Genomic DNA, 23,510 nt, shown 5'->3' with positions numbered 1-23,510 from the left:
TTTTTCCCTTAGAAGACTGTTTCCACAATGGCAAAAAACAGGCCCCAGTAAAAGTCAACAATCATAAAAGAGTAACTGTTGCTAAAAGTAATTTCAGCACAGGAGCTCGTGAGTTTACCCCGCCTCCAAAAAAGCTCGAGCTCCGCCCCCACGGAGCCGGCCCCCACAGCCAAAGCCGCTTACGCTTTCCGGGAGGTGCGCGACGCGCTCGCTCCGCCCCTCCAGCCCCGCCCTCCGGCCCCCCTCTCCCTCCCTCAGGAGAGCCAGCGCGCACGAACTGGGGCATCCGGCGTCAGGGACGCGCGGGCACCTCATCCTTCCCACCTTCCTACACTGTTGCTACTTTTCGATGTGAGACATTCCAGCTTCTCATCCCCTTCCGTGAGTCCCTTCTTTCCTCTTATTAGACACCCCATTCGCTCGACGGGCGGCCACCGGCGCAACAGCTTTCGCGCCCCAAGCAAGAAGAGCGCGTGCGCGCGCACGGGCAGACGCGGGCGCGCGGCCGTCAGGTCCCCGCGCTCCCTCCCCCTCCCGCTGCTGTATAACTTGACTGGCTTGGAGGAGGCGCCGCCGGAGTCGGAGGGCGGGGAGCTCGGAGGAGGGAGCTCGAGAGTTGTGGAGACTAGTGACTGGGAGAAGTCGCAGCCTGCTCCGGTCGGCTCCTTCCCGCTACCCGTCTCTCTCTCTCTTAACACACCTACTCCGCCTTCCGCCCCAGCCTGCGCCCTCGCTCCTTTTCTCGCCCGGGGGCCCCTGCCAGTCACTCTCCGGGTTTCGGCGCGGCGGGGGCGCCCCGGGGGTGCCCTCGCCCTCCGGGTACGGGCGGCGGGCGGGATGTGGCGCCTGGTGCCCCCGAAGCTGGGCCGCCTGTCCCGCTCGCTGAAGCTGGCGGCGCTGGGCAGCCTGTTGGTGCTGATGGTGCTGCACTCGCCGTCGCTGCTCGCCTCTTGGCAGCGCAACGAGCTGGCCGACCGGCGCTTCCTGCAGCTCAATAAGTGCCCGGCGTGCTTCGGCACGAGCTGGTGCCGCCGCTTCCTCAACGGGCAGGTGGTGTTCGAGGCGTGGGGCCGCCTGCGCCTGCTGGACTTCCTCAACGTGAAGAACGTCTACTTCGCGCAGTACGGCGAGCCCCGTGAGGGCGGCCGCCGCCGAGTGGTCCTCAAGCGCCTCGGCTCGCAGCGCGAGCTGGCGCAGCTCGACCAGAGCATCTGCAAGCGGGCCACCGGCCGGCCCCGCTGCGACCTGCTCCAGGCCATGCCCCGCACCGAGTTCGCGCGCCTCAACGGCGACGTGCGGCTGCTCACGCCGGAGGCGGTGGAGGGCTGGTCCGACCTGGTGCACTGCCCCTCGCAGCGTCTGCTCGACCGCCTGGTGCGCCGCTACGCTGAGACCAAGGACTCGGGCAGCTTCCTGCTCCGCAACCTCAAGGACTCGGAGCGCATGCAGCTGCTGTTGACCCTGGCCTTCAACCCCGAGCCGCTGGTGCTACAGGTAGGCGCGGAACCCGGCCGGGGGGCGTCCCGCCGGGAGGGCCGCCCAGGGAACGGGAGTCCGGAGAAGCGGCCCCTCCCGCGTCCGTCGCCGGGTCAGGACCCGGTGCGGCGCGGCGAGGCGAGGCGAGGAGGCGGGCGTGGGGAGGGGGCGGCGCTGGGCGGCCCCCTGGCGCCGTGAGGGATCGCGGAGGGCGACCCGGCTGCTGGAGAGTCTGCTCTTGTCAGCTGGGCGCGGGCGCGTCTCGGGTCTGACTGCGGATCCTTCAACGCCAGAGGGAGCGCGTCTTGTACGCTCGCAAAATGTCTCTCCGCCGAGTTTCTTTCGGCTCTGCTCCGTGCCTTTCTGCTTTGATCCGCCGGGACTTGCGCTTCCGCGGCGCAATGTGTTCACGAGCCCTTGGACCTTTCTTAGTTGTCCAGTGTTTCTGTACCGCGTTTGGTCTCGTCTTCAGCACCCCTCGCGGCTGGCCTCACTTCGGCCCCAAAGTCTGTCTTTGTTTTATTCCTTAGCTCATTCACCTGCCACATCATTGGGGCCGCCAATTTGGGGACAGACTCGGGAGGATGAGGTCAGAGATGGGGTCCGGGGTGGGTTCAGTCTGCGAGCCGTGCTGTGGGTGGGATTAGAAAGAGGAAAAAGTAATAAAGCCCGTTGGATTTGGGGCTGCGAGGCTTTAAGGCCAAGACGGACATTTTCATCCTGATCCTGTGACCTGCTCTATTCATGCGGTAATTTGGCTGCGGGAAGGTGAAATGTTAGGCCAGGGTTAAAAAACAGAGAAAGGAGAGTCATTTCTCTTGTAGCTGACTTATTGGTTCTCTCCTGACTTTATTTTGAAACCGAACGAGCCTTTTAGGGGAGTAGGTTGGGATCTTTTTACTGGTGGTGACAGCCAAAATGAAAACAGAACCTCTCAAAACTGTGTTTACCTTGGGAAAAGTTGCTGAGTTTAGCCACATTCCCACTCGCCTTTAGTGCGGTGTCTTTGGATAGTGGTTACAACTGTTGGGGTTTTGATCCAGCCCGATAACCGCAGGGAAAGTAACCTTGCTCATTTTCCATACCAGTTGTGCTGTATTTCAAATACAAAGGGAAAAAAACATGACGTAAGATTAATCACAAGTAATTTTGAATACTTCACGCCCTTTCGGCGCTGCTAAGAATGTCACCGATGGCTGGGGGTTTTTTACAGGGTTGCATTTCTTTAAAATCTAAAGTGCATCAATAGGAATGTGCAGTATTCATTTATATTGCTGGCTTTTCTCAAGTTCTCCGCTGCCCAACTTAACTAAGAGAAACCAGCGTCGTTTGATTAGTTCAGCCAAATAATTTTAACACAAAATAAATACTTTGCCTCCAACAAAACCGTAGTAAATTTTAAGTCGTCCTAGGATGTATGTAACGGGTCATTTGAAGTACAGATTGTATATTAAATGCTGCTCTATTTAACAGTGAATGGTATATAAAACTGGTGAAGCTTTCCTCGAAGAAAGTACATTATTCGGTAGTTCCAAAACTAGTCAGCCTCTAAAGTTTAAGTCCATACTTACGATACGTACATTTGATTTGAAAGTTTTTTTCCATTTAAGCTGCTTTTTCTCTTTGAGAAATAGATGTTTATGTTAGCAAGGTTAGTCCCTGGAGAAAGCTCTAGCAGTATGGTTTGCTTAGCAGATAGTCTCTCAAATTCTCTGGGACCCAAAAATTTAGTAAAGAGCTATCTTAGTAATACACATTTTCTGCAACTATAATAGTGGCTGCATACTGAAAGGTTTTTATCAGCTAATTCTATTTATGTTAGAACCAATATTTTAAGAACGTTGTATATCCAGTTTTACAAATGTATGGCATTTTAATATGAGAAACGTTGACATTTGATTTGCACTAAGGTAAATCTGCTTTATTTGGGAAACTTACTTGTTTTTGAAGCTTGAAGTTGTCTTGGTATTTTCAGTTTACTTTATAGTTGAGACAGTCAAGTGTACGTATATCTTGTTTTCTGATGAACTCTTCGCTTAAACTTTTTCTTCTGTGTTCATCTTTAGTGATAAAAAAAAGCTTTTAAAAATCAGTTATATTTTTGTAATTTAAGCTTACTTGACACAGTTGCAGTGAGCAGGTGGCTAGGTGGGTTATAGGATAAGAGTTTGTTTTCAGTATGTGAGGAAATATCTGTATCAACGTTGTTGACTGTGATATTTGTAACTTGAAATTTTAATTTAGTTCTGTAGCTGTTTACATGCTGTGTGAAATATAAATTTGGGGTCTTTAATACCAGTCAGTCATTGGTATTTTTTTTTAACTGTTGAACAAACAAGTAGAATAAGAAGACTTATTTTTAAATAAAAGATCTTCATAGAGCTGCTACTTACTTTATGGAACCACTTAATCTTTGGTAAAAACTAATGAGTTAAGTATGAACAATATAATTAAAATTCGATGACAGTATAAAACCACTGAAGTGAAAGGAATCTCAGAATTCTTTGGTCAAGTACAAAGATTGTTATACACTAAGTCACATCATGATGTTCATTACTTTTTGTTAGCTAGACAGATGTACACAATTTTAGTATTTTACAGGTTTCTGTGAAACTGTTAACAGCTGTTTATGGTAGTATTGGGTTATTAATTGATAATGGTAGAAAAATGCAGATTTGGCTCTCTATATATTTTGGGGTTCATGTATTTTTAAAAAATATTTTTAAGGGTACAAGTGTATGTTTTACAGCTTGAAGAGGAACTTGCTTTTTTTTTTTTTTTTTTTCTTTTCTGTTTTTTTTTTTTTCCAGGAGAGGGAGCTACTTATTGAATTTTTGGACAGTTGATAACAAACTAGATTTTTCTTATATTGCCCCCAGATTAACTGCTTGAGAGAAAAAGTCTTTTGGATTTAATTCATCAAACTATTCTTAAGAAAAGTTCCAATGTAGGAAACATGCTTCCAAAAATAAACATTTAAAAATCTCTTTTGATAAGGTACTAAAGAAAAAACTGTAAAGTATATATTAATTTAACCCATTAAACATGCATCTTCTGATTTTAAGAAACAGTAACAAACTGAAGTTTCTATTATGCCTTGAAAGGAGACATGAATGGTATTAAATGTCTGCAAGATATGTAATGGACATACCTTACCTACGTAAGGCTATACAGATTTGTAGTATAAATTTCCCAATATGAAATGATACAGAAATACAACTCTCTTCCCATTGTTAGATAGTTTTACTAGCCTTCAGCAGCTTATCTAATTCTAAGGAAAGTTGTTCTGCTGCAGAATTATCTTCTAAAAAAATTTTATAAGCATCAAGCAACAAGATAATGCTAGAATCTTTATTTTCTACTTTTTCTCTTCACATTTTTACTTCACCCAGAGGTATATTTTAATTACAAGTATGCTAATCTTACTGGAAAAAAATGTGGAGAGGAACTTTGTAATATTTGTATGGCATTTTTGGAACAGTCAGAAATTGAGGTGTTGAAGTATTTGGCAAGATAGCAGGATATTTTCTGTTATTGATAAAATTTGTACCAGTATTTGTACTTACTTATCCTTGAATTTATAAAAATTGTGTGTATAAGGGAGAAAAATGCTGTCTGGATTTCCTGAGGCCCAAACTGTCTCTCTGGTGTTATGACTTGGAGATAGTGAAGATGGTCTTGTTTATAGAAATAAGAAAGATCTTGGTTGTTTGGGGCAAGGAGGTGGGAATTTGTCTTATTATATTTGTAGAACTTTGTCTTAAATTTTCTGAATCATGGTTTTAATGGGATTTCTTTAATATTTACAGTGTGTAACTATCATTGTTTCAGCTATAGATTTTAAACTTTTCATTTCTATTCTTGTAAATGCCATAATATATTGAAAGCATTTTATGTAGTGCCTCATGCATAGTAAGCACTCAATAATTAGAGTGCTTAGATATTAAATAAGTAAGTGACTTAATTATCCAATGCATTTGATTAGTGGTTTTGAAGCTTGTTTGGAATATGAATCACCTTAAAAGTAGTTATGATTCTGAATATCAACCATATCTTTAATTACACTGATTTATTCCATTCCTACATTACAAGATGAATTTTATAATTAAACTTTGAGTGAATGTTAATGTTTTTGTCCTTAAAAATAATTTCTGTAGGAAAAGAATGTACTTTTAAGATGCACTAAGATGCAGTTTTTGATGTAAACAAAAAATTATGGCCATTTATCTAATTGTCTTACTTTGGACCAGTTGATAAACTTTTTATGGGACTCCCTTTACTTATCTATAAAGTGAGACTATTGGATTAAATTCTTTTCAGCCCCAACATCCTGTGACTCTCAAACTCTCGACTTGAGAAATTATTCTTCTTCTGAGCTTGACTTTAACTGGTGGGTTTAAACTCTTATAAAAGGGGGCTGGGGGTTTTTGTACTTGATCCCTGCTATGGTTTGGAGGCCAGGATAGATAGTCCTGTTTCAAGCTTGTCTTTCTAGACTCAAATTTTTACACACATGAAATTAGATTAAAAGAAATCAAAATTCGAGACTCCCTTTAAAGGAAACAAATCTGGAGCTAAAGGTAGCTAAGGGTCTTGTGGGGTATTGGCAGAAAGGATGTTCCAGACTTTGTCACGGGACTTTCTTTTCAAGTAACAATTTAAGGGGCTACCTCCTTCTCTCCTCTTGGCTGCTGCTGTAGTAACCACACTCCTGCACTCCCCAATTTAGGCTTCAGAGATGGTTCTGACTAGGTAGTTCTGAGTAGAGCACTTTTTATCTAATAAATGAATGAGCTTAAATCTAGAGGCGTTTTTTTTTCCCTGTTTTTCTTGTTTTTTATCTGAGGTTTCATTGACCCTTGATTGTGCTTCCTGACAAAGCAAACAAAAATAATAAAATCTGTGTAACTCAGGTCCAAAAAAGGAGACTTTTATTTTGGAAAGATTATAGAAACAGACAATCACCCAAAGGAAAGCACCACTTCCAGATCAGTGGAGCAAAATCATTTGACACCCTAGCCTATTTTCTGGATATGTTCATATCTTTTGACTATTATTAGTTCTGAGATCCTTTCTGTACTTTTGTCTAATCTTTGAACTATTTTCCCTCATATTTCCATTGCTTGCATCAGCACATATTCCTCACGTATGTTGGTGGGGGGTAGAAAGCTTACTTTTGGGGGATCTACTTTCTGGACATAGGTGGTCAGTTTCTCAGTGGCTCATCAGGCTGGTTTTTATTCTGATTTTCTGGCTTATGTCTCTGGTCTACTTCCTGTATTGCAGTTATTGCTGCTGACTCTTCACAGAATGCTGACACGTTTTCTTTCTTTACTTTTCACTCATTTTGTATATATTAAACTAACATGGGCTTAGAATATAAGCCCTGCATTTTTCCTATACACACAATGAACTTTTAGTACATGATCGTAAACTGTCTTGAGACTGTAAATTATTGGTGTAAGATGAGGATAGTTATTCATCCTGGTCATAGACCTTGAAAGGTTTTAAATTATGTAATCAAATTTTTTATCCAATTTTTATGTCTTTTTGTAGATTATAGGAGGAAGTTATCTGTAAAATACTCAGAAGCCCTTTGGACTTACATAGCCCTGGACTTAAGAGTCAGAAGAGCTGAATTTTGTTTCCTCATTTGTTAAATAGTCTGTTATAAGGCATTTGGATTGAAACCTTCTTTCTAGGCAGCTACTAAGTAGCTTAGCTGTGTAGGAGGTAGGTATGTAAATGACTAATTACCATTAATTATTATGCTATCATAATAAGGCCTGCAGACAAAAAAGATATGGTGCACCCTGTCAGATGACTCATTTAGGGAGGGACATCTGGGTGTATCTTCATAAGAATGGATACCAGGGAAGATTTCACAGAGGAATTGAATTCTGAGGATAAATGGGATTTTGCCTGTAGATTTGGGAGGTGGGGGTTTGGGGGGACCCAAGAGGTGTGGTGAGGACAGTATTGAGATAGCGTTCTATACTACCACAAAGTTGTTGGGTGGCAATGAACAAGTCACTTAATGTTTCAGAGCCTGAGTTTTTAAATCAGTAAAATGGGAATGTTAATACTGATCGAAAGGATTATTTTAAAGGAGATAGGATTATTCAGATAATATACAAAAAATAGCCTTATTTGTGAAGTTTTTTTTACAGTATATTATTACTTTGCAAATCAGCTTATTCCATTTTTAGACATCTATAGTAAGCTTCCTTAGTACACTGTGTTGATACCTTAGAAATATGTAAATTTTACTCTTCCTGTGGCAAATGTTCAAATGTCACCACCCTTACATACACATATACACATCATAAATACCTATGTAGCTGCTGCTTCAGGCTATAGTTTTGTTGGAATAGTCATTAAAAGGGGGTTAGGGATTTGTCCCATATGATGAATAGAGTGAATATTGTACAAAACATGGTTTTTCGTAAGGATTCACTAATACGAAGCAAGTAGTTTAATTTTTCTCTGTAAATCATTATTAAGCTTAATAATTTTGTTTAGTACATTGATGAATGATAATTTTAAAACTAGAGGTTAAGTCTGGGTTATTTCTAGACATTCTTAGACTCTGAGACAGAATGATAGAAGATTTATTATTTGAGGTAAGTTTAATGTTTCAGGGTCTTCATAATTTGCCTTAGTGCTCATTTGGAATTTTAACTATAAACTGAAAAGATCTGACAGGAATTCTGTAGCATTGCTCCGTAGTACTGGGAACTGACCTATATGCCCTTAGGATACAGTAAAGATGACACGCCAGGGCACAGTTTGTGCAGTCTTTGCTTTCTGGGGCATTAGATGTGGGCAGCAAATAGAGAACAAGGTCATCTTAGATTTTACATACTATGAAAAGAACAAAGCAGATTCCTATGATGGAGAATTGGACTGGGGATAGAATTTTAAATTTGGTGGTCAGAATTTAGTGACATTTTAGCTGAGGTGCTAATGATGAGAAAAAGCCAGTGGTGCAAAGTTCTGAGGGCAGAGTGTTTTTAAGCAAGAGGTATGACAAATTCAGAGGCCCCAACAGGAATCAAGCATGGGAGTAGCAAAGCATGGTAGAACACAAGATCATAGAAGTAGGCAAGGTCCATATCCTGTATGGCCTTGGAAACATGCTTAATGAGTTTAGAATTTTGTTTTCAGAGCACTGGGAAACAGTAGAAGTATTTTTAGTAGGGCCTGATTTGTGTAGAATGGGTTATAAGAAATAAGACAGGAATCAATCAGAAAGGCGTTTGCACTGGTTTGTAGGAGAAAGCTTGGTGGTTTGTATTAAGGTGCTTGCAGTTGAGGTTATGAAAAGCTGTTAGACCCAATATGTTTTGGAGAAATAGCTGACAGGACTTGATGATTGGGATTGGTTACAGTATGAGGGATTTTTGGTCTGAGCAACTCCAGGGTTTTTGGTCTGAGCAACTGTTGATGAGGAAGCCCAGAGAAGGAATGGCTGTTGGAGTAGGGGGAACCAAGATTTTTGTTTTGGCTATGATAAAGTTAAGACAACAGGAATACAAATCTAAAACCAGGCACCAAATATTTAATGCAGAGATAGTATGTTCCTAGCAGGTATTTTGCTTTACATCTGAAGGACTGTGTTAATTCAGTTAAAGGGAAGGGGGGAAGTTAGTATTGTTCTATTGACAGACTTTTTAAAGAAATCAGGTCTTGACTAAAGAAAGTAATGTAGGTTATTGGGTTCAAAAGAAGCTGCTTATATCTTTTTTTTTTTCTTTATTTGACATTTTGTTTTACTGAAAGTAAATACTTGAGTATAGTGTTTCTAGGTATATCTTTCAACTTAGAAACATGGATCACAGTTGCTGGTTCTCATGAGGTAAGAAGGGGTCAGTTGAGACTAGTTAAATATTTATATATTTAAAATTTGTGACCAAGTGATTTTTTTTTTTTTTTTTGGTGTGGGAGAGCATTTCTTAAGCTACTCATTCTAAAAGATAAGTTATTTCTGTTAAACTTGGTAGATTTTTTTGTTTTTGATGTGTTTTGACATTAGTTTCCAATTTTAGATACAGCTGTTGGACATGATATTCAGTGAAATAACACAACCATGCTATTTTCAAGGCATTGCTTAATATTGTTGGAATTCTAGGTGGGTGGAAATGGAATTCAGAAAATTATTTAATGAAATAAATGGAACATATCCTGTGACTTGAAAATCTTGAGATTATTGAGATTCTACAGTATTTGCAATGGATTTTGGCCACTATTTGGCAGTATAAATTAGGAAGCTGAGGTCTTAGAGAAATTTTATCAAAAATTAGGTAACCATTAAATCATCCCAGTAATTTTACTATATTTTCCCTTCAGACAGTTCACAAAACTGTGAACACATTAGTCTGTCACCAGTGCATTTGACTAATCTCTATGAACAGCTGTTATAACATGCGTTACTACAATGGGATTTTGTTCAAATTTTGGCTTTTAAAAATAATTTTGAAGCTCAAATTGAACCTTTAAGCATTTTCTATGCTTTTGATAATTTACTTTCTAAAAAGGTTCTCAAGTTTAAATTTGTGTGTACGTGTAGAAATGCCAGTTCTCTAGAAAACCTATTAACTAGATTTTAGATTTCATGTTTTGACTATTAATGGATTTTTTTCTTCAAGTCTGTCTTTTTACTAGGAATTTTCTCCTTTTAAAAATAAGAGCCAGTCTTGTAACACATTTCCTTCTTAGGCGAACTGTAAAGTTATATTCCTTTTAATGGAATGTTGTGAGATAATAAATGGCTATAAAATATTTTATGTTTTTTGTATGAGAGGAATTCGGATCTTTTAAACTTAGTATGCAAACTCTACTTTTGGTCATGTAAGGAGAGAAAAAGATAATAGAACACAAACTCTTTAGAGTTGACCTTAGTTTGTTCTATTAGTTTTTCTTATATATCCCATATCTCCTTTTTTTAGGACTGTGTTCTGACATAATATAATAAAATGACCTAATTAATCTGGTAGGCCAATGTCTGTTGATTAAAGGATATTGTGATATTGTAAAAACTTGTTTTTCGGAATGATGTTATATACCATGGGATATTGACTAACTCGAGTAAGTAAGATGTTTCTGAATGTTAAGGCTTGGACACATACTACTTTGGTTTTTCATGGCATGTGGACCATGCTGAGGAGTTTGTGTTTTTGTTCTGTAAGTCCCAACGTGATCTGACCCCTACCTCCCTCTCCAGACTCCATTACCTCAAGCAATTCCCTCCTCATTTCACTGCAGCTGCTTTGGACTTTTTTCAGTTATGAGAGGACAGTTTCTGGCTCTAACATATGCCTCCAACATTCTAAACCGCTTCATCCCCAGTCTACGTAATATTATACTCATCCTTTAGATCTCTCCCTAAGTAGCACTTCCTTAGAGAGGCTGCCCTTTACCACACCATCTAAAATAGGTCCCTACTCTTCTCTCTCAACATATTGTATACTCTTCTGTGATTTTACAACAAATTCCATAATTTATTACTTATACATGTTTAATAATCGTCTTTCGAACTCAGGCTAAAAAGCCTTCCTTAGAATAGGGACTATGTTTTATTTACAGCTCTTTACTTAGCATTTCATGATGGAGTTAGGCTAGATCTAGGATTTTTTAATTCAAGATTTGTATTTTTTCATTCTACAGTAACTGTCTCACTGCCTTTTACTCCAGCTGCTTGTAGTACTCAATGAAATGTGGGTTGACCTACAGTTCCTTATCTGTAATTCCAAATTTAAAAATCTGAAGAAAAGTCGGTTTCGTCAAATTAAAAACAAACAAATGTGAAAACACGAGGTAATTTATGTGCTTAATCCCACTTAGGATGAATAAGCTTATAGTATTTTTGCAGTGTAATATGTTTTCTTGTGAGGTGCTACCCCAGACTCTCCTTGAGACGTTGCATAATATGAGTATGAAATATACGTACTGTCACCTTTCCAAAATCTGAAAACTTCTGAAACAGAGGGATATTGGATTGAGGGGTTGTATTAGCCTGAGTTCACCTCTTAACTACCTGTGTGACTTGAGGCAAATCACTTAAACTATGCTGATAAAGTTGAACTGTACTTACAACTCAGGTACCCTCCAAATCTAGAATTTTAGATTTCACATCCCATTTATTGGTCACATAAAGTGTCGTGACATTTGGTTTTGATGGTTATGTCAGCATTTAGAACTTACTTTGTGGTGCTTACCTATTATAAATGAAAATCAAATTACAATGCTGTGTTTATACATATTACCAAGTTTTAAATTTTTTATATTTTTAGTGCTTGTGGATGCCCTATACATTTCTCATAGCATTGAGCCTTTTTAAAATTTGGTAACTAATTTATACATTCCTTTGTAAGTTAAAAACTACTAGAGGACAGTGAAGATAGATTTCTAGTTTAGTGGTTCTTGGCTACGTTTGGAAGGTGTTCATTATTTGTAGATGCCTTTCAGTAGGCGGTTTGCAAACAAGCACCTCTATTGATGAATGTCTGGACTTATGTAAATAGGAAGATTTAAATAGGAGGTATAAAAATGTTTTGGTAAGCAATTCTTTATAAAGCAGTAGTAAATTGTGCATTTCATACTTTTTTCTTTGATCTTACATTGCCCTGATGAATATGGAGCAAATATTATTCCAGTTTTACAGAGGAGGAGACTAAAGCTCTAAAAAGTTTTGGCTTTGCCACCGTCACACAGCCAGTGAGATGCAGAGGTGAAGGTGGAACTCAAAAGCTAGACTTGTGATATCAAGTCCATTATTCTTTTCATATACTGTTTTGCCCTTAAATATAGAAATTTTATAAAATATTATGTACCTTAAAGAGTATAAAATATTTAAATTTTCTCTTTATTGGTTATATATGTTTTATGTCACCTTCATTTTATTTTCTCATAAAATGAAGATGATCCTAGTGGTTTTGTTTGTTTCCGAAGTATTGGCTTTAAGCTAAAAGATACCTAGACATGATGATTTATCTTAGGTTTCGTATTCACAGTACTTTTTATTACGTAAATTAACAGTGAAGGCATTTAATGTTGCTTTAAATCGTAGATTTAAGCATGTTTGACGTGATACTTAAATTTCCATTTTTAATTTTTAAATTGGTAATAATACTCTGTAGACTTTCTTTGGGTAGTCACCCACTCAATATTGAAAAAACAGTAATAGAGTAGTAAATATATTGTTATGTAACTATTATATGCCTTTGTGTAATCTTAAACTAATAGTTATAAAAACTTCACATACTACACTTTATGACATATACATTCAAGCCTGATGAAAAGCCCTGAACAGTTAATTGGAGTGCCTCCAATCCAATTAGAATTTAAACCATTCCAGGTTTAAAGTCTCTTTCCTTCACTTGAAAAGTGTTTGTACACATTTTTTCAGTAGTAAATAATCCTGTAAAATATACACATTTTCTTATACAGCTCAATATCAGAAAAAAAACCAAACAACCCAATTAAAAATGGATAGAAGATCTAAGTAGACATTTCTCCAAAGAAGACATACAGATGGTCAAAAGGCACATGGAAAGATGCTCAGCATCTCTAATAATTAGAGAAATGCAAATCAAAACTGTAATGAAGGGGCTTCCCTTGTGGCACAGTGGTTGAGAGTCTGCCTACCGATGCAGGGGACACGGGTTTGTGCCCCCATCCGGGAAGATCCCACATGCCACGGAGCGGCTGGGCCCACGAGCCATGACCACTGGGCCTGTGCTTCCAAAGCCTGTGTTCCGCAATGGGAGAGGCCACAACAGTGAGAGGCCCGCGTACTGCAAAAAAAAAAAAAAAAAAAAACTGTAATGAAGTACCACCTCCAATCAGAATGACCATCATCAAAAAATCTGCATACAGTAAATGCTGGAGAAGGTGTGGAGAAAAAAGAACCCTCCTACACTGTTGGTGGGAATGTAAATTGGTGCAGCCACTATGGAGAACAGTATGGAGGTTCTTTAAAAAACTAAAAGTAAGAGTTGCCATATGATCCTGCAATCCCACTCCTGGGCATATATCCAGAGAAAACCATAAATTCAAAGATACATGTACCCCAGTGTTCATTGCAGCACTATTTACAATAGCTGAGATGTGGAAGCAACCTAAATGTCCACCGATAGATGAATGGGTAAAGAAGATGTATATATACACAGTGGAATATTACTCAGCCATAAAAAAGAATGAAATAATGCCATTTGCAGCAACATGGATGGACCTAGAGATTATCATACTAAGTGAAGTAAGCCAGACAGAGAAAGACAAATGTCATATTGATATTGCTTGTATGTGGAATCTTTAAAAAAAAAAAAAAAAGATACAAATGAACTTATTTCCAAAACAGAAGGAGACTCACATACTTCGAAAACAAACTTATGGTTACCAAAGGGGAAGTGGGGGAGGGATAAATTAGGGGGTTGGGATTAACATGTACACACTACTATATATAAAATAGATAACCAACAAGGACCTGCTGTATAGCATCGGGAAATATGCTCAATATTTTGTAATAACCTATAAGGGAAAAGAAATAAATATGTGTAACTGAATCACTGTGCTTTACAATTGAAACTAACACAATATTGTAAATCAACTATACTTCAATACAAAATAAAGTAAAAATAGAAATAAAAATGAAATACATGCATTTTATTTCAGGGTACTTTAAATTGTGTGTCTGTTGTGCTAGGCAGTTTGAAAATCTGATTTTAAGATTTTGTTTAAAGAAAAAAAATGTGGACCTCAGCAATATACTTCTTATCCTAGCTACTGTGTTTTGTGCACTGTGGAAGTTGGGTAGTCAGGAAGTCACAAGTTGTGTTTCTTATTGCTTGATATATTTAATAAATCCAAGCAGTAACATCTTAAAGTTTGTCTCTCAAACTCTCCTTCATCATGGTAATTTGATTCTAAGCCAGAATTGTTTTAAATACAAATTATAAATATTTTGGCTTCCTTGAAGCATTTTAAATAGAATGCTTAATAGAATTGTTTTCATTAATGAAGTCTGACTATTTTGACTACACAATGAACATTCTTCTCATGAGCAAGTGATGTGAATTCATTTGTTAAAGTTCTTCCAAAGATTAGGTAGCAAACTGTATGAAAGAATTGTAGTGCTCTTCTTAAAATGAGGTATAACAGGATTTCAGTTAACATTGTCAGAAATTACTGTATGAATGTAAAGTTGCTCAGTATGACATTTGTTCATATATTTTATCGTCTTCCATGAGGGACTTGAGTAATGAAGTGTATATCTGACTGTCGTTTGCCAGTTGGAAAGCCTCCAAAACAAGGAGGCATTTGTACATGTGCAGAGGTTGGCAGGGTTCCCTTTTCTCCTGTTGTCAAAGACCGTTTTTTCATAAAGATATGTTTGTATCTGTTCTACAATATGGCATAGTGTATGGAGGAGGTTTTTCATTTACTTTTTGCATGACAAAACTATGTAATCTCACATATTTACGTATTTTCAGTGCTTTCATTTATATGTCAGGTTTTATACATGAATACTTCTGGGAGATAGTTAAATCTTTTGTAATCATTTTGTCTGAATTTTCAAGGTTGTGGAGGTATTTTAAGTTGGGAGGAAAGGTTGAAAATAACATGGGGTTAGCGGTTTTTGCACGTCACGTTGGACCTGAGCAATCTGTCAGTCTTCCCATTGCCCACAAGAAATTGTAAAATCTCAGGTAATAAGATTAAAAATGTACATTCCTGGGGCTTCCCTGGTGGTGCAGTGGTTGAGAGTCCACCTGCCGATGCAGGGGACATGGGTTCGTGTCCCGGTCCAGGAAGATCCCACATGCCGCAGAGCGGCTGGGCCCGTGAGCCATGGCCACTGGGCCTGTGCGTCCGAAGCCTCTGCTCCGCAACGGGAGAGGCCACAACAGTGAGAGGCCCGCGTACCACAAAAAAAAAAAAAAAAAAAGTACTTTCCTCTAATTATTAAAGAATCAGTAGATATCGTCTCTGAACAAAATTGAATCAATTCATTTATTATATGAGAAGATTCATACTATCATATCTAAATTTTTAATTTACATAATTAGTATTTTGTCACAAAACTCCAGATCTTAAAACTTAAAAGAAAAAAAGGTGTATGTACCAAGAACAAATATAGTTATGGTACATTGATAGTGTTGAAAGGAAACACAGATGAACATAGGTAATTATGGATGAAGTTTGGTTCTAAAAATCTTTTTTGTTTTAAAGTTGATAAAAGTTTTAATGTAAGGGTATTATTGAGTTTTGTCAATTTTATAAAAGCTCAGGGTAAAATTACTTACTTTTCTTGAGAGGCCCAAGAAAAGCCTCAACTCCAGCTCTTGTATGTAGATTGTTCAATCTGTAGCAATAGAAGTAGGCTACATTTATATTCTGTAGTGTTTTGCTTTGTTTCCCCTGAAGTTTGTGTAAACATCATCTTTATATAATTTCTTCCCCCAACTTAAGGAAAGGTACTAGACTGAAAAATGTCTCTTAAAAAACGCCTCTGGTCATGTGATCTTCCAAAAAGTTGTTGAAAACAATACTTCTCACTCTTTTGCACTCCATTTGCTCATCTTGTAGTTGGGTGTTTTAGCTTTGGAGAGTGAGTACCTTAGAATAAGCCTGCCATTTTACTTAGGTTGAAAATGACTTGTTCATGATCCTGGAAGATTTTTGTTTTAGGGTGTTAATCTTCCTAGTAGTTATAAAATCCATTAGAAAATCTTGCCAAGATTAGGAGAATAAATAATTTTGAAGTTGGGTTTAAGGTGAATAGACAATGTGGTAGCATTGGAAAGGGAAGCAAGACTAACTTGGGACCAGAGGTACTTGGAGTAGAGATTGCATTGGTAGGTTATCAGATTGCTCTTTACCAACCTTTGGGTATAGATAGAAGATACTTCCCAAGAATCCTTCTTGAATTCCACCCCTGCTTTCCTCTGGACTAGATAAGGCCCCTATTAAAGACTTTCTTAGGACCTGCACCACCTTTTAGTAACTAACACTTATCACACTCATAATTATTTGTTTGGTATATGTCTTCTAAAATTTTTATTTTAGAGACTGTAGTTCACTCTTCCAGCATAACACAGTGCCTGGTGCCTGGTAAACACTTGCAGGCTAATAGGCCTACAGTCGTATTCATTCAGAAGAAAGGACTGGTTGATTGTACTTACAGGAGTCAAAAAGATAAAGGAAAGCATGCATACTTTTAGATCTGGTAATAAAGAAGGTGTCTTGTGTCTTGTTGATCAATTTGGTTCTGAGATTTTGATAAGAAAGACTTCTTTATTTTAGCTTTATAATGTGATCTATTAAAAAAATTTCACGTCCATGGTAACGGTATGAGTTAAAGAATAAATAAAGTTACTCACAGATGTTGAGAACAGACATGTGGTTGCCAAGGGGAAGGGAAGGAGTTGGGGAGAGATGGACTGGGAGTTTGGGGTTAGCAGATGCAAACTATTACATATAGAATGGATAAACAACAAGATCATACTGTCTGGCACAGGGAACTATATTCAGTATCCTAAGATAAACCATAATGGAAAAGAATATTGAAAAAAAGAATGTGTATATATGTATAACTGAATGTAAATCAACTATACTTCAAGAAAGAAAGAAAGAAAAAACAAGTTGATCTCTATTGAACTATTGAATATAAAAAGAAAATCCAAGCTCATGCCTAGTAGAAATCCCTACGGAGGATCTGGGGTAGACCTCTAGGATATCTTCATCAGAATCTCTTATAATAAGATAATTCTTTTGTAGAGTTTTCCATCTGATGAAGGTTGGCCATTTGCAAAATATCTTGGAGCTTGTGGAAGAATGGTGGCTGTAAATTATGTTGGAGAAGAACTGTGGAGTTACTTTAATGCACCATGGGAGAAACGAGTTGACCTCGCTTGGCAATTAATGGAAATAGCAGAGCAGCTGACAAACAATGACTTTGAATTTGCACTCTACCTCCTGGACGTCAGCTTTGACAATTTTGCAGTTGGTCCTAGAGATGGGAAGGTGATCATTGTGGATGCTGAAAACGTTTTGGTTGCTGACAAAAGGTTAATTAGACAAAGTAAGTATTATAACTTTTAGATTTTCTCTGTCAAAATAACGTTTACATTTATGTGAAGCAAACTTTTAATTTCCTCTTTAGAGGGCAACCTTGCATCTTTCTTTGTTTTATTTGACCAGTATCAGTAAACAAATACTGATTTATTATACTTACGCTTGTACTCTTAGTCAGTTTGTCCTTATTTAGAAAATATCCTTCAGGTTCAAATGGATGCAGATATACTCTGTGTGTGTGTGTGTGTGTGTGTGTGTGTGTGTGTGTGTGTGTGTGTACACACATGTCTTTTTCATACTGTCTGCTTTATGCTGTGGTTTAGGATCTAATGCAACTTAAGTTTTTATATACTTAAAGGCTACCAGAGAGACTGTACTGCTTTCATGGAGTCCATATTTTTCTGTGGTCTCTTACAGTGATATTCTGTGTTTCATTGTTCTTTGAGGTGCCTTCAGTGATTTTTTTTTTTTTCTTTTTAACCATTTAGATGATTCCTAGCACTGCAGATCTCTAACTTTGGTTTGACATTATTATGTCTCATCCAAAACTTTGCTCACCATTTATTTATGAGCTCTTCAAAGGATAGGTGGGCAGAATGGCTGAAGTGTTTTGAAAATTAAGTGTCATAGGAATTTTAAAGTTTCAGGGACAAAGCCTGTAGTTCTGTAACTAATGTACTTAGTAAAAAAAATCCCGAAGGGTTGTTATTCCATGGTGAAGGTGTTGTATTAAGCCCCTCGTGTCATATGGGGGTCTGTTGATGAAGAGACCAAAAATTTGTGGCACCTACGGAATGCAGTGAATGTAACAGCAGTCTATTAGGTTTATACTTTTTGCATCAGCTTGATCTTGTTAAATACTTTATTTTTCTCAATGCCTTGATCTGATTCCATACTCACCAAACTACTTTCTGATTATTTCTTGACCTGCCATGTAGATCCTTTCATGGGGAGTGGATGCCATGCTCTGGAGTGCTTCATTTCTTACTTATCTCTTCCTACATTTGTGAATGTTGTAGCAGCTTACACCATGCTTTTCTTTTTCAAAGTGTACAATTCAGTGGTTTTATTATACTCAGAGTTGTGCAACTTGCCTAAACTTTAAAACACTTTTATTCCAGTATTCGTAAAAATAATATTCTTGTAATTTTTTTTCTTTTTAATGTGGGCATTCCTGGAATACATGTTACAGTTTTATACCAACTAATTCCTGACCTTGAATGAATACAATATAGCTTCTGTATTCTCGCATTTCATACAGTGAGCTTTGCTCCAGTGCTACTTTAGCTCTGGCTAATTCTTTTCAAATGTCTCATGGTAGGGCTGTCTAAATAGACACTTTGCAAAAGGCCATATTTAGTTATTCATCCTCTTTTCTGAACTCTTGTAAATGGCCTTTACAGGAAAATTGTGATTTTGTTATGGCAACTCCCTCAATGTCCTTCCCTGTATCATCTAAACTAGTAAAAACAATACACATTCATTTTTTTTCAAAAAGAATAGATCCTTCCTTGAGAAATTGTTGCATCAGTTATCTTCTTCAACTTTCCACCCTCCTCCTTAAAATCCAATTTTTCTTACCTTCCCCAAAACAAGTATGCATAAGGTTCTTTTCTGCTTTCCCAGCATTTTTAAAAGTACTGCTTACTGCCTGTCTCTGCTTCCTCAGCCTCCATTCATTTCTCAACCCATTAAACTTGACTTAGAAGACTGCATTATGATCTGCAACCACCCAATTGGCAAATTCGTGAAGTGACTGATTAGTAACAACTTTCTGAAATTCTTTCCTCCTTTGGTTTCCTTCTATTCAGGTAGTTCCTGTTTTAAAACATAAATCTGATCTTAGCACTCCTTTGCTTAATGCTTTTAATGACTTCCCATGGTTCTTCGAGTAAAATTCGAACTCCTTACCAGAGAATAATCTGTGTGACTTGGAGCTGTTCTGCTTCATTTTTAACGTCCCTCCACTGCCCTTAATGCTTCAGCTACAGTGGCCTTTTAGTTTCTTGAATGAACCTTTCCACTGAATAGCTCACAGCTACTTTATATTACTCTGTATTTATGTATAAAATATTAACATTATGTTAATAGTGTCTATCTTGTCATCTAGTTAGAACCTCATACTTTCCTCATATACTTCCCTGTTAATTTTTGTCTCAAATGTTTCTGCAATCTGGCTTTTTTTCCTGGACTATCTTAGTCCCTCCGGTCTTCAGCCCAGATTTACATTTCTATTAGACAAATCATGGTCATGACCATCCAAGGTACAAACTATTTTCTAGCCTTACCTGTACCTCCTCCCCAGTTATCTGTCTCATGCTCTAGCCACAGTGAATTTACTGTTCCCTGAACCAGCCGGACCAATCCCTTAAATCCATGCCTTCGTACATACTGTACCCTGGGCCTAGCATGCTGTTTTCCCTCTTTGCTTTCAGACTTTCTTATCTTTCAAGACCTAAATCAGTTTTCTCCTCTGTGCAGCTTTCTGCAGCCCCAGGCACAGGTACTGCCTCCTCTGTACTCAGGTCGCACTGTCATACTTCTGTGCGGCACTTTCTCTGTATCATGGAGAGTCTCACTCTACACTGAACCTTTTAGTAGCAGGGACCTTGTCTGATCCTTCCGCCTGGCATTGGTGGACTCCTAGTAAACGTTTGTGTATAAAGTAATATATTTAAGTGCTTAATGTTATACAATTTTAAGAACAAATACTGTGTTAATTAGTCAGATGTTACATTTGGGGAAAAAAATGAAAACTCCCTTAAAATGTATTTTTCTCTTTCTCCTTTTCACAGATAAACCTGAAAACTGGGATGTGTGGTATGAAAGCAAATTTGATGACTGTGATAAGGAAGCCTGCTTATCATTTTCAAAAGAAATTCTTTGTGCTCGTGCCACTGTGGACCACAATTACTATGCTGTCTGTCAGAACCTCTTATCCAGACATGCCACCTGGCGTGGCGCCTCTGGAGGACTGCTTCATGATCCACCAAGTGAAATTGCCAAAGATGGCCGACTAGAGGCCTTGCTGGACGAGTGCGCCAACCCAAAGAAGCGCTATGGCAGATTCCAGGCTGCAAAAGAACTGCGTGAATATCTAGCACAATTAAGTAACAATGTGAGGTAGTCTATGGTGAACTTTTCTTTGCTTTTCTTCATTTAAATAGCACTGGCTAAAACGAAACCACCAAAAATTATCTGGAAAAATGAAATTTGGAAGTAATACATTCAGAGGATATAAACTTGCACTGATAGATCTTAATGTTAACAACATCCATCAAAGTAAGACATAATTTCAAAAAAAAATCACATGATGCTTCTGCAAATAAGTTTGTTCTTAACACTTTGGAGGCTTGAGCTATCGTTAACTGCTTTACCCCCTGAATGCCTGACTGGATTAATGAGTATTGTTAAGCTATTGGAAATGAGTCTGATAGTTACTGGCTTGTGTATCAAAGGGTACTTGGTACTTGACTTAGTTTGCATTACGATCATGATTTTGTGAATCTTTTGTATTTACGTATGTCAAGTTAGATTGGCCTGTTTTATAGGCTACTTTTCCCTTCTGATGTGTAGGTTTGGTTTTTTTCCCCATTTTTATGTTTTTAATTAAATGTTACACATTCAGGTTACTATAGATATTCATTTACATCTGGGCTAGTTTTCATTCAGTGCTGTAAGGTACACATTTACCGTTAGGGCAAGATTCCCAGGTTTACTGTTTTTTCAGAAAGCTGAATATTTTATTATGTAAATACATTTCTTCCCACTTTCTGTGGTTTCACTATTGCATGAGATCATTTAAGGTTGTTTAACAGTTACATCCCTCTATGCCAATAAATTGTAAGTGTACACTAAACATGAACTTTGGCATATGTTGCAAAATGTCATTTTTGTCCCTTAAAAGGCTTTAAAAGTATACTAGCAATCTATACCTTGATGTTAATTTGACTGAGGGAAAAACAAAACCAGTATTTTTTAAATGCTAACTATTCCAGGATAGTAATGCATATGCCAAAGAAATACTAGACCTAGTCCTATGGTTAGATTTTAAAATTGGTCACCTACCTATTTTTACTATCCTACTTCCAGTACTTCAACTCTGTCATTATTAAATTCATATCTTCCTGATTATTCATTGAAAAGTTAAGCTCCTGCTTCCAAACATATGTAACTTAAAGATGTCGTACGTTTTATTCATTGGTAGTTTTGCAAACGTCAACGTGGTAGTCACTGTTTGAGTTTAATATGGCATCATAACTTTTTATTTATTGATGGACTAATAATTCTTACTATAAAGCAGACAGGTTTAGCCAGTCTGTCCAACTTGATCTTCATTACCCAATTGTTAACCATAAAAAACATCAAATTTAAGTATATGGATAAAAGTTAAACGTGTGAGATTTTTGTGGGCTGTTTCTTAAAGTTACAATATATATATAAATTGGCTATCGCTAACATAGGTGATATTTTTCTGTTTGAAATTACAGCTTTTGTTTACCGCAAAGTTTGATGTAGTGTGCAGTATTTAGTTCTAGACTGACCTTATTCTAATCAGAAAGTGATTAAAATGTGCACAACCAAAGCCAAGTTTTTCTTTTCTTTTTCATTCATTCAGCAACTATTTATTGAGCATCAACTCTGTGCCAGGTACATTACTAGCTGCTACACACTGTCTGAACATGACATATGGTTAAGTAACTTTAAAATGATTATCAAAGACTTTAATGTGGGTATTTCTTAAGTTGAAAGAGCTTTCATTAAATTGAGATGATGCTTTCATGTTATTTTACTGTTACGATGGAAGTTCTACCTGTACCATCTACAACTGGGTTGCTACAAAAAGAGCAGGAGGAAATCAATAAAGATAATCCCAGTTTAAAAACTGGAAGAAGGGTAAGATCTCGTTATAAAGTTAATTTTTATACATCAGTACATTACATATATCAGCTAGCCCTCAAAGAAATATTTAAGTGCTGGAAATTTTACTAAGCTGACTTTTTACAACTTTGGAAAACTTTTGAGGGGAGTAGATAAAATTACTTGTCAAACATTGGCCTCTTACTCAAAACTTCAAATAAAATACACATTTTCAAAATGGAGCACCGTTTGTCTTTGATAAGTATTCATTACAAACCTTAGAATGCCAGTCTTTAGAGGAGTTGTCTTTCTGTGGTTTAGCAGACATTTATCTTACTTTTTGGAAGACTGATTGTGATTGCAGAACAGGAAGTGAGAAAACACTGCCAGCAGTGATTGCAACTTGAGGTAGTTTTTTATAACTTACCATTTCCCCCTTGCGATTACGTGTAATTTCTTTTATCTTTGGAAAAGTTGAGGAGAAGATAGTAAAAGAATTAGGAATTTAAAATTACAGGGAAAAATATGTATGTGAAAAGCAATAAATATTTTGTTCACTTTGCTATCAAGATGTTCACTATCAGATATTTATTATACAGCAGCAATTTATATTTTTAATCATTGCCCATTAATAGACGCAGTAAAATATTTTTGAATCAGACATTTGGGGTTTGTATGTGCATTAAATTGTCTTTTGTACTGTAAGTTTCTGCTTAATTTGAATATTTTATCAGAACTGTCTCCCTGTGCCTTTATAATATAAAGTTGTTTCTACAACTTTTAATGATCTTAATAAAGAATACTTTAAGAATCACACTTTTCAGACTATCTCTTAACTTCAAATATACAGCTTTTTCTTGAATGGAAAGTGGGGTTATATAGATGTTTTTTTGTTTTCTCTTGCATATATTTTGATGTAATTTTCAGAAACTATCTGGTTGGGTGTGATCCGAACTTAAGGTGTGTTTGTTTTCTTCTGTTTTTCTGTAGTAGTTGGCGACTTTTAAAATTTTTACTACTAAAATGGGATAGAGAACTTCATTATGGAATTTTTCAGATGTATACAAGAGAATAATATAATGAACAATAATAAACTGTGG

The 23,510-nt window shown here is 37.7% G+C and overlaps 1 protein-coding gene across 1 annotated transcript; it reads left to right on the top strand.

Moving 5' to 3' along the window:
* Positions 1–11: 11 nt before the first annotated feature.
* On the top strand, positions 12–23,226 carry DIPK2A (divergent protein kinase domain 2A). The gene is made up of 3 exons (XM_059063856.2): positions 12–1,494; positions 17,254–17,557; positions 20,346–23,226. The coding sequence occupies exons 1-3, from the start codon at positions 838–840 to the stop codon at positions 20,675–20,677; spliced, it is 1,293 nt and encodes a 430-aa protein (XP_058919839.1). The 5' UTR covers positions 12–837; the 3' UTR covers positions 20,678–23,226.
* Positions 23,227–23,510: the final 284 nt, after the last annotated feature.

Source organism: Kogia breviceps, chromosome 5, assembly GCF_026419965.1.
Source record: "Kogia breviceps isolate mKogBre1 chromosome 5, mKogBre1 haplotype 1, whole genome shotgun sequence".
Lineage (NCBI taxonomy): Eukaryota > Metazoa > Chordata > Mammalia > Artiodactyla > Physeteridae > Kogia > Kogia breviceps.
This window is presented reverse-complemented; position numbering and strand designations above follow the sequence as displayed.

What these genes read in the sequence shown, in the direction of transcription:
- DIPK2A (XM_059063856.2), top strand. Translation starts at nt 838, where the DNA reads ATGTGGCGCCTGGTGCCCCCGAAGCTGGGCCGCCTGTCCCGCTCGCTG. An exon ending in CCGAGCCGCTGGTGCTACAG is followed by an intron (nt 1,495 to 17,253) that starts GTAGGCGCGGAA and finishes ATTCTTTTGTAG; the next exon opens with AGTTTTCCATCTGATGAAGG. An exon ending in CAAAAGGTTAATTAGACAAA is followed by an intron (nt 17,558 to 20,345) that starts GTAAGTATTATA and finishes TCCTTTTCACAG; the next exon opens with ATAAACCTGAAAACTGGGAT.